This window comes from Mucor velutinosus, assembly GCF_035048745.1.
Source record: "Mucor velutinosus strain NIH1002 chromosome Unknown tig00001564, whole genome shotgun sequence".
Taxonomy (NCBI): Eukaryota; Fungi; Mucoromycota; class Mucoromycetes; order Mucorales; family Mucoraceae; genus Mucor; species Mucor velutinosus.
Window position 1 is genome coordinate 3,929,853 of NW_027041906.1, and position 11,681 is coordinate 3,941,533.

Sequence of the window (11,681 nt, forward strand, 5' to 3'; positions counted from 1 at the left end):
CGCCTATCTATAATATAAGGTGTATTTAAAATGGTGCTCATGCGTCTGATACAATTATGGCAGACAAGTGTCTCAAAAGTGGATACAAATGTTATAGTTGTAGCAGCTTCGCCACTGTGTAATATTATTTCGATCACATTGAGTTTGTTCTATTTTTCAATGACTCGATCCATGTTTCCTTGAAAAAAAAAAAGAAAGCGAGCACTGCCATAGTAGACCAAAAACCACAATCAAGGTTACAAAATATACTACAGAAAGCAAACATTGCACCTAGACAGCCTAGTGATGGAAAAAATGCCTCCTTAAGTTCAGCATGATGGTACCTCGCTAAATAGATCAAGTCTAACTTGTTTGATTTCATATGCTGAGCAGTGGTACCTTGTATCACGTGGATTCTCTGATCTTGTGAAATAGGATGGTATCAGTCGTCTTTTCACCTAGTTATAAATATCTGCTTAGGCGAGATTGGAAGCGTTTTATGCTTTTGATCTAGCTAGACATGTATCCGTTGGTAGGATTTGCATATGGTGTGTAAAGCAGCATGCATTGACAGCTGCCAAAAATTGGCAAATACTATAGATCCATAGATGAATGCAAATGTTCAATTTAGTAGGCATTCACGTTGTTGTACGGACAAGATGCTTGTGCTTTAATAAACTAGGCAATGCGCCTCTTTTTGGACACAACAGTGGCTAACATAACCACAAAAGCATGGTGACTCAGCTACGCCGCAGCTTGTTGTGCTAGAGAGTAAGCAAACTATATTCAGATCAAACTCGCATATAAATAGAGGGATGTTTTCTGAGAATCCAGCTTCATTCACAACAACAACCTCGCCTCAATTATAAAAACTCTCTCCTCTCTTTCATAAACCATATACAAAATGTCCGTTCAATACAGAGATGAAGCCTTGATCAAGCAACTCGAAGCTGAAATTGAAGAAAACGAGTGCGGTGTATCTGATTGTCTTTGGTTCTTCTGCTGTGGTGTCTTTGGCTTGATCTGCATCATCCCCAAATATAACAAGAGAAAGTTTGCTAACGATCGTTTGATCCTTGAGCTTTCCAAGCCTAAATTTGTTCCTGGTGTTGATCAAAAGTCACCTCTTTAAATGATGTGCCTGAGGCAATCGTACTATACATATATTATCCTACTCTCCTTTCCTTATAAATATATCCAGCTCTTATGTACTATATAAACACAGCCTGTCTGGCTTGCTAACTATAATAAAAACCTGATAAAACAGTCTCAAAAAATTTAAACAATCTGTATCAAATGTTTAGCAAATGGGTATTCAACGGAAGATATTCCTTTTATAAGAAAGCGTATATTGCATGCCATCTGCATCCATAGAAGGCCCTTGGAACTTTACACAGTTGCCGTTGCTATGGTTCACCGTGTCTGTCAGGTCCTAAACATGTCAAGATTATTATGCCCTAGACATCGGCATTTGCAAGATCAATGAAGATACCATAAGCCACATTAAACATGATACAAAAGAGATTTTATATTTGAAATTGATTTTATTACAGATTTAAGGTATAAGTAGGAGTACAAGGAAAGAACAATCTAAAATTAATTGAATGTTAGTATGAAGATCATAAACAAAGTGGTTTGGAATCTTTCATATAATTCAGATTAATTAATGTTTCGCTATCAGCATACAGGCTTTCGCCCTACTAAGCGTGGTGGTGCATGATAATTATTGAAACCATTTGTGTCATCATACAAAATGAAAAGATTCAAGATTGGGATGGATATTCTTTACTTACCAATTAAGATGGCTCATTCCCCTCTCTGCAGCAGAGGAACCTCCTTCAAGACAAGCAAGAGATCTTTTTAGCAACTGCGAGATTAAATGAAATTAGTAAAGAGTGTCAAACGATAGACAGATCGAGCAGATACTAAATTCAAGTAAAGAAATGGATGTTATTCATATTTCAGTTAAATATATAAATGTTCTCTTTCATTATTTTTCAGAGAGATTCCCATTTTATACAATCATCTTTATATGAATCATCACATTTCCCTTGAATCAGGTGACCCACACGAGATATATATAGTGTACTTACAGCTTAGCTTGGGATGAAGGGAAGAGACCCCCTTCAGTGAAGAAAAGGGAAAGCCATGGCTCTAGACGTGTTGATGAACTATTTAAATCAAAAAAATTTGATGAAAAAATTTTTGGCAGATCAAAATGCAACACAAGGACTGGCAGAATAGAAATGTATCATTGGCCTAAACAGACTGTTTAATTTCGCCATTTGGCTTGCCAACAGTCATGTACTTCAAATGTAAATAGTTCAGCAATGGCATTGAGAGATGCATTGAAGTCATTCACCATAACATGCATGTACACATTGACTATTCGATAGAAGATGGAATTCGAAATTTTGTGCTTGAGCAAAGCCGATGCTCTACTTATTGAGCATTGGATGTGTCTTTTGAGCAATGAAATCTCTTATTGAGGACCGAGGTAAACAGCTAGACAAAAAGATCAAATAAGCAGCTGCATCATAAGCACTCTGTAACCCGGTCCTCTTGATATACTACTCTGTAGCAAAGGATCCCCAGTCTAGATAATATTCTCTTGAGAGCACGAGGAGCCAGGGAACGTAGATAGGTTTCTGGTTGGATCAGGGTTTGTACTGTTCTCAACAACGTTAGCATAACATAATAAATCGATAGTCCATAGACATTTTTACAACCCTAACATGGAAACTGAGCTGCCAGGCATATGTCAGCCATGGTTCGTATATGATCAGAGGTTCTATATTAAATTACTATCAATCAACAATCAAGTTTCATCTAACATTTTAGGTACTGTAATATTAGCCAAAGGTCCACGGCAGCGCGAGCCACCTGAACGCAGATTGGTTTCCCCCAAAGCGAAGCGTAGGTCAGGAAGCCACCCAAAGAATCGAAATGCTCATCGTAATGTAATAAATTTATGGTGTTTACTAGACGCCTCCAAAGCTTCAAAAAGGAAAGAAGTTGATCTATCAAGTATTTTGATAGACGGGCGTTACTAAATATAGAATGCAAGGAAAATAGAATGGCTAACAACAGTGCTATGCAATTTGCCACCTACTTTCCATACACTTCAAAGCATCTATTACAGTATTGCCTTCATGATGCAAAGGGCATTGAGTTTGCCAGCCGGCCACACCAGCCAAAATTAATTCAATCTCAGAACATTTTTTTCTGCTCAAGATTGGTCCAATTGTGTCAATTTTTCGACTTGATCGAACTATTTTGTGATATTCGACTATATAAACTGTGGTAATCGCCCGATGCTCCCTAATACATTCTTGAATTACTTTTCAAGGCGCATCCAATGGTACCAAGTAATATAAATGTTTTGAATAAACTTACTGAGCAATTTATGAAAATATGAAATGTGGTTTCTGGCCAAAAAGCCGAGATTTTCCATATCAAGGTCCCAAAAAGATAATTTCAGAGGTTACGTTAGATCAATAGAAACATTTTGATTCAATACATATCATAGTAAAAGTCTTCATTATCAAGGTCAAAAACACGATCGTTTGATTTTCGATGAAAACCATGATGGGTACCTCATGCTTTTTGATCGAATTTGGACCATGTTTTTTTTGATCCCCAAAAAGTTGAGCAAAGGTGTCAGGAAGTAAGTGTTAGTTGAGAGCAACTGTTTGGTACTATTTTGACCATCTAAAACGGCCTTGAACACGAGAAAACGCAGCTCAAATGCACTCGAATTTTGCTGTACTAGGCACACTCTTGGCTAGAAAGGGGGTAATACCAGTATGCTGCTTGCCCGTATATGAAGTAGCTACGTGTAATGGATGCAGAGCATCACATAATAATCAGATCCACAGATAATATGAAGAATTTTATGTGTAAGTGGAGGGTCAAGATGAAAGTAGCAATATTTTGATGATATGCAAGGGCAATTGGTAGCGCAAGGTGCTGCTGCGCAGGGCGGTTCTCATCGAAGCGAAGCGAAGGTAGAGAGCCATCCAAAGCATAATCACTCGTATTGCACAATGAGGAGTGCTGAAAATAGTATTATGGCTACCATGCAATAAAAATAATTGCTCTTTGTTCACAATAAAGTAATAAGCATGACGAGTATTCAGTTTATTTATGTCAATTTGCAATCTATCATAGAAGTTAAAAGGGGCAATCATCCAGTAGTTAGTACAGTGTAAACCCTGATCGCTGCACATTTCTTTCTTGCTCTCACCAAATGTCGTATTATACCTACTACTTGTACAAATGCCTTATTTCCTCTAGACAAAGTGAGTATATAATGAATGTATGTATGTTGATTTCAATAACCATCAGCTTTGGATACATATAGAGTGAATAACCGATCCGAATACTGTGTTGAGGACGAAATGTCGCAAGTTGTTACAACGCGAAAAAGTCAAGGATATTATAATTAAAACCATACTAGGTAGGCGTTGATGTACGAATAATTTGTATTCCCATTATCAAAGCTGTTTCAAGATTCCAATGTTTCGAAATCTCGATACCCTTTATTTAAAGAGAATACCTGCAACGAAGCTTTATTCAGCATCACCTATACTCCAAACAATAACAATAGCAAACTCGAGCACCTACCGCCTGTTGCTATTGTAATTCACGACAGCATTGATGAAACCGCAATGGCAGATGTTGTCTATTGCAGCACAAGACTCTACGAGCAATATAACGCGCTTCCCATTTTAGTCGTCATACCACGGAAGGGATTTGCTTGTGATGAAATGAAATCCGAGTGTGGTAGTGATATCAGCGTCAGCAAGAATGTATTCAAGGTGAACAAGGCAAAAAGCTGTTTGCTTTGGGCACTACACCTTCACATATTCACCTTGGAATCCATTGAAGCATACATTCATCAGTCTCCTATAGACAGGATGATCGCTTTGGTCTGTTGTATTTGTTCAGGCAGAAGAATTTTCAGAGAGTCAGCGTCAAGACCCTACGTTGGAGATGCTTCTGAAGCTATTGAAATAACCATATAAAGAGGCTTTTTTTGATCTTCCTAATGGAACGAAATGCCGTTCGGTCCCGGTTCCTGGATAAATTCTGCACTTGTGTTACACTGCAATAGGCTCTTTTCAATAGAAGGTACATTGAGCCCTTTATAAAATGTGTGTTGATGTAGATTTTCATTAGCAATGACGCGTAAAAACGACATTTAGAGGCCAAAAGTGCATTGATATAGTACATTTTATTAAGAGAGGGAGTAGTGAAACAAGCGAGGTAAAAAAGCCAACGTTATGATTACTGTAGTGAATGAATAATTTGTATAAGAGGTAGGGAGTATGAATGAGTACGGGTATATATCTACAATTCAAGGTGAATAAGGCGGCGGTGGAGGTGTTAATGGCGTTGAGGGTTCAGGATTGTTTTGTGTTGAACTGTTATTTGTTTTATTAAAGAGGATTTGTCTCTGTAATTGGTATTGTAATTGCTGCTGTTGCATGCTTGGGGTTCTGCTGCTATCTTGCTGGAAATGCGAGTCGTAAGCAGGATGGAGCATGTTGATAGATGGATGCATTGTGCTGTTATTCAGCGTGGCTGATGAAGCAGTGGAGGTGGATTGCGTGGTTGTATTTGATGATGAGGAATTGGAGCGGATGGCGCTAGTGGTTGTCTTTGGTAGCGCTTCTGGCTGCTCTTTATCAAGCTCTTGCTGCTTGACCAACAGCCTCTTCTTCATCAGCCGACGTCTTCTAAAGTAGTAGATGCAGAAGACAACTGCCAGGAATAACGCAACTCCAATCACACTAGCAATGATGTGGGCTGTATTCGATCCATTTGAGCTAGCTTTGTCGACCTTTTCAACGCATGTATGATTGTTGCAGTTGCCATCAAGACATTGGTTGTCTGATTCGCATACCTCTCCATGAGCAAGCTGTTTGACGCAAATGTGGGCTCGATCGCAGTAAAGATCATGTGCGCAATTACTGTAGTATGAATCATAGTCATCATTTGGCGGCCATTCCAGACATGTTTCGCTCGTATTCTTTGATAAATGTGATGCATCTCTGAGTTTTGGTTGAGGAGCTGTCATACACGGTTGGCCAAGTGGAATCAGAGATCCTTGGTATTCTGGTAATGACATGGTATCTTTAAGGACCCATCTGAGAAGAAAAACAAAATCGGAGTTAGCCGATGTGGAGGGGATTGTGATGATGAAAAAAAAAAAAAAAAAAAGTGCCCTTACCTTGTAGTGTCTGTCCTCGGTTTACATTGCACATAGGCGTCTGTCACTTGGCACACATCTCCACTTTCAGCGCAGGGGAAATTGCATTCAATCACAACGAAATCAGCTTTTGCCAGAAAGCACAGCGGTGATAACAGCAAAATTGACGTTGGAATGAGATGATTCTTAAACAACATTTCTTATAAATACAACTTCAAATCTTGGAGCATTTGATTGCTCTTTTTGTTGGATAAAAGGGAGAAAAAGAACAAAGAAGGAAAGCAAGGAAGAAGCTAATTTATTTAAGACTAAAAAAATAGAATAGTTGATTGGAAACCAAGGAAATTAAGGAAGGAAAACTGTGCTACAGTAGACCAAAGATTCAACAGTTTCAAACTCCAGTTGATCTTTTCGCAACTCGATATCTTGCTACACCAAAGAGCCATTATAGATTACAAGTGTTTATAGTTGAGATTATATACAGGTAAGAGTATCTCATTCATTTGAACTTGTTTGGTTTTTCAATGTGTCAATAAAGCAGTGATTTCAAACTGCACTGGATGCAGAAAATGTGAATCTGAAAAGGTTGTCAAATGAACAGATGTCTATTTCAAAGCCGCTTTAAACTCGTATAGTTGATAAGGCAACCATCCTGTATAATACATCAGGCACCTCGGTCATAGAAATTGCCCGGTAAAATCCATCACAAATGCAGAAACATGTGTTGAAATTGCAGCATGTCAAATCCCCTGCGTTGTATGTCCAAGACGGGCTTGATTGCGAGCGCAAATGATTTTATGCGATTTTCTGTAAACTCCTGCAGAATGTATACATCGTCAGCAGCTGTTCCATCCTGGCGATGACGTTCCTTAATTGATGCAAGAATGTGTCATCTTACGAGCGTCGTTTAGAGCAGACAAAGCGTCAGGGCAAATGTGTGCGCATTCTCCAAAGATGGCATCTGGTCAGATGCATCTAAAGATGCCTACTCAGTTCGATAGTGATGTTACAAATGTTTTTTTTTGCTCTGTGCCTGTCAGGCACCATACAAAACCTCGAATTTTCACACTATGATCACAGTCATTTATTTCTCTTGTACGGACGCCATTAGCTTGATTGCATGTTCCACAATTTGTAATTTATCCTCTACGGCAAAACCAAGTCTGCTGCCCAATTACCTAAAACCCAAACTTACAGCCGTGGAAGGACGAGAAGAATCTGACTCATGATTGTTGACAATACTACCAGATTAAGCATTTTTTTTCTAATAATTTGGTAATGTTTGCATGTTTATTTACATACATGTCGTATATGCATGAACAAACAAGCATGTCAAGGAGTGTAACTCGAAGCAAATGTTTATTCAAATGTAAAAAAAAAAAAAAAAAAAAAAAAAAAAAAAATTACCAAACAGGCACACCAGCTTCAATACCTCTAGGTTCTGTTGATTTACCAATCAACGCTTGACTCAAGAAATCATACTCTTCTTGGTAGTGCTTCTTCTTGTTACCAGTAGCGACAGCGGCAGATGGAGGACGGCCAGCATAAGATGGTGATTTACCAGTATGATGTTGTGTTTCGGAAAGAGCAGTAGTCAATCTAGGTTCGACATGTTGCCATGGACCCATATTCAAGGGCTCTTCTTGACACCAGATAATTTCGGCATTAGGATATTTATCAGCATGCTCCTTGATTTGCTGATATGGGAATGGATTCAATTGTTCTACGCGAGAAATGGCAATATCGTTCATCTTGTTTTGCTCACGCGCCTTCAACAAAGCGTAATACACTTGGCCAGAGCACAAAATGTGTTTCTTGATTTGTTCAGGGGCAGCCAAGGTCTCTGGATGTGATTCTGGCAAATACAATTGGAAATGTGTGTTGCCTGTCATTTCAGATAAACTGGAGCGAGCCAATGGATGACGAAGCATGGACTTGGAGAAGGGCAAAATCAATGGCTTTCTGTAATCACGGCAGATTTGGCGACGCAAGACGTGGAAGTATTGAGAGGGTGTGGATGCGTATACGACTTGCATGTTACAGTCTTGGTGTTGGCGCTTTAGCCTTTCGGGTGATGGGAAAACGTAAGGATTCTCGTCGCAAAGTTGCAAATAACGTTCAATACGGGCAGAAGAGTGCTCGGGACCTTGGCCGTCATAGCCATGAGGAAGAGACAGGACGAGGCCTGTGCGCTGGAGCCATTTCTGCTCGCCAGAAGCCAAAAATTGATCCACAATGACCTGAGCTGTATTGGCAAAATCGCCGAATTGAGCTTCCCAGATAACAAGCGAGTTGGGATCCACGAGAGAGTAACCGAGTTCAAAACCTAATACACCGTACTCGGACAGGGAGGAGTTGGAGATGGAAAGAACACCTTGCTCAGGGCTGATATCATTCAGCAAGGTGGCGCGATTGTCTGATTTTTGATCGTGCAAAACGGCATGACGTTGAGAGAAAGTACCGCGTTCTACATCTTGACCAGAGACACGAACGTGCTTGTTCTCCAAGAGCAAAGAGCCCCAAGCGAGACCCTCAGCGGTAGACCAGTCAATGTCTTTGCCACTCGCGATGCTCTTTTCACGAGCTTGTAGAATACGAATAATGTTGCGATGGGCATGGAAGTTTTGAGGCAGTGTAGTCATGGCTTTTCCAACTTGAGACAAGATTTCGCTAGAGACACCGGTAGGATACTGGGGAAGGATTTCTGTAGCGAGCTCCTTGGGAGACTTGAAGCCAGGCCAGCTGCTGGATAGCCATTCTTGAGAGCTTGGCTTGTAGGTCTTGCTTGCAGCGTAACTCTTTTCCAAGATCTCCCAGACACGCTTCTTTTCCTGTTTGATCTGCTCAGATGTGAAATCGCCTTCCTTCTCGAGTTGCTCTTCGTACTTTTGAGCGACAGGCTTCATCTTACTGATGGCTTGATACATGAGCGGTTGCGTGAACATGGGCTGGTCCGTTTCATTGTGTCCATGTTTACGATAGCAGACTAAATCAATGACACAATCTTTGTGGAAGGTCTGTCTCCAGTCAGCGGCTAATTGCATGACAAAGGTAACTGCTTCAACATCATCGCCATTGACATGGAATACAGGTGCATTGATTGATTTGGCGATATCGGTACAATAAGGTGTGGAACGACCGTAACGAGGGTCTGTGGTGAAGCCAATCTGGTTGTTGACGACAATATGAATCGTGCCACCGGTTGAGTAAGAAGGCAAATCATAGAAGCCCATGGTCTCGTAAACAACACCTTGACCAGCCATGGCAGCATCACCATGCATCAAGATGGACATGGCATGGTCACCTGGGGCATCTTTGCCGTAGAATTGAAGTGCTTTGGTTTTGCCGAGCACTACAGGGTCAACTGCTTCCAGGTGAGATGGGTTAGCCACCAAAGAGAGGTGCACACGCTTTCCAGAGGGCGTTGGACGGACATAGTTCATGCCCAAGTGGTACTTGACATCACCCGAACCTTCGTCGGAGGGTTCCATCGAGCCGCTGAATTCACAAAAGATGGATTCGTTGGGCTTGCGAACGACGTTGGACAAGACGTTCAGACGACCACGATGAGGCATGCCAATGACAATGGACTCAACACCCAGATCAACAGATCTGTCAATCTGTATATGCGTGAATAAACTAAATCCTTTATTCTCTTCCCTTGCATCTAGTACTTACCAATGCCTTCATACCTGGAATCAAAGATTCTCCACCTTCAAGACCAAAACGCTTCTCGGAAGGATACTTGGAAGCAACAAAACGTTCAAAACTGTCAGACCAAGTCAGACGATCCAAAATCATCTTCTTTTCATCATGCGTGTACTTGTAAGGCTCAGGCTTTTCAACCCGAGCACGGATCCAATCACATTGAGCACGATCAGGAATATGGACATATTCAATACCAATAGAACCGCCTACATTGTAAATCAGCATTTGCATGAATTGCTCCAACGGCTTCGCACTTACAATACATCTTTTTCAGCGCCTCAATGATTTCACGCAAGCTCAATTCCTTGTTGGTTTGACCCATGGCAGGCAGAATACCAGGACCCAAGGTAAACTTTCGATCAAGGTCTTTATCCGTGAATCCATAGTACTGATACGTGAGTTCAGGAGGATGCTGGTTCTCGGTGCTGGCATGTTCAATGTGCAGAGGATCCAAATTGGCGAGATGATGGCCCCTCACTTGATACGCTCTAACCAGTAATTGGATCTTCATGTGTTCAATGACTTTTTTGCTGGATTCGCTCATGGTAGCTATGCCTGTGGGCAGGTCAGGCATACGAGCGCTGTCGGATGGCATAATGGTAGGTGGTGGCGTATAGGCTTCTCCAGAGGGTACACCATTGGCCATATTTTTGAAATAGACTTGCCATGACAGATGAACAGAGGAAGGGTCTTTAAGCCATGCTTCGTACATTTCTTCAATGTAGTTGGCTGCATTTCCCTGGAGGAAGCCATCATTGACTGATGGAGGATGAGAAGAGGCATAATGACGACGCGCTTGCACAAAAGACGATGTCAAGGTGGGACGAAGAAGGTAGGACGATGCTGTTGTGGGTAACAGTGTTTGTTTGGTAACACATTTTGTGGCACGAGATAGTGCCGATAATCGATACATTATTTATAATAGAAAAAGGGTGAAAAGAGGAAGAAAAAAAAGACAGGGAAGAAGAGGGAAAATAGTTGTTTATTACATCAATCATTCCGCATTTCATACATTTTGCAGGGTGACGACTAAATGCACGTTTCTATTGAGGCCAATCTGCATGAATTGAGGATAATGCAATGTGTAAGTCTTGACGGCGGGCCATATGGAGAGGCCCTTGACATCATTATGGCATGGAGCACTGATTGCTGGCATCCGTTGATCAGTATACAATGCTTGCACTGCTTCACAAGACATGTCCGTGATGGAGATATACCCCCGGCTTTTCTATTCGCCTTTGTTTGAAACATGACATTACAACAGAAGTTTCAATTTAGAAGATTTCGCAACCTTGTTTTGAATCTGGGGCAATTGTATTCCAGGTTAATCGGATAAACATTCATTATGAATATGCTTTTCACATGCACCACTGTAGGTAATCGTTTCGATACGCAAGCTGTGTATCACTGCACCCACAAATCAATGTAGTTGACATATATGGCTTGCATGTGGCTATATTTAAACACATGCAACATAGATTTGTAATTAATCAATTGTGGTAAATGTACAAACATAAATTGGAACACAAATTTGTTGCGTTCTGCATATTTGTCCTACGTCAGTACGTGTATATTTAGACATTTGGTAGTACCAGCTCATGAAAAAGGCAGAATTCTGAATGCGCCAAATGTGTGGCAGGCTACAGTAAACGTAATTTTGCTGTAATCTGAAGCAGGAGGTTTGCTCAAATTCAAAAACGTATCACATTCACATTTAGCTTAGTAAATGTCTACTTGTAAATCATGGCGAGAAAAGTAGCTGGATATGCTGACATATCGA

At 40.7% G+C, this 11,681-nt stretch overlaps 3 protein-coding genes across 3 annotated transcripts; 1 reads left to right on the top strand and 2 right to left on the bottom strand.

Annotated features, from left to right (window-relative positions):
- Positions 1–883: 883 nt before the first annotated feature.
- On the top strand, positions 884–1,111 carry ATC70_011579 (DDE_3 domain-containing protein; the record flags this gene model as incomplete). Its single annotated transcript, XM_064830768.1, has 1 exon — positions 884–1,111. The coding sequence occupies one exon, from the start codon at positions 884–886 to the stop codon at positions 1,109–1,111; it is 228 nt and encodes a 75-aa protein (XP_064683270.1).
- Positions 1,112–5,338: 4,227 nt separating this feature from the next.
- On the bottom strand, positions 5,339–6,390 carry MCA1_5 (Ca(2+)-dependent cysteine protease; the record flags this gene model as incomplete). Its single annotated transcript, XM_064830769.1, has 2 exons — positions 5,339–6,131; positions 6,215–6,390. 2 exons carry the CDS (start codon positions 6,388–6,390, stop codon positions 5,339–5,341), a joined length of 969 nt encoding a protein of 322 aa, XP_064683271.1.
- A 1,206-nt stretch (positions 6,391–7,596) lies between these two features.
- On the bottom strand, positions 7,597–10,814 carry DID4_2 (ESCRT-III subunit protein did4; the record flags this gene model as incomplete). The annotated part of the gene is made up of 3 exons (XM_064830770.1): positions 7,597–9,813; positions 9,872–10,107; positions 10,160–10,814. 3 exons carry the CDS (start codon positions 10,812–10,814, stop codon positions 7,597–7,599), a joined length of 3,108 nt encoding a protein of 1,035 aa, XP_064683272.1.
- Positions 10,815–11,681: the final 867 nt, after the last annotated feature.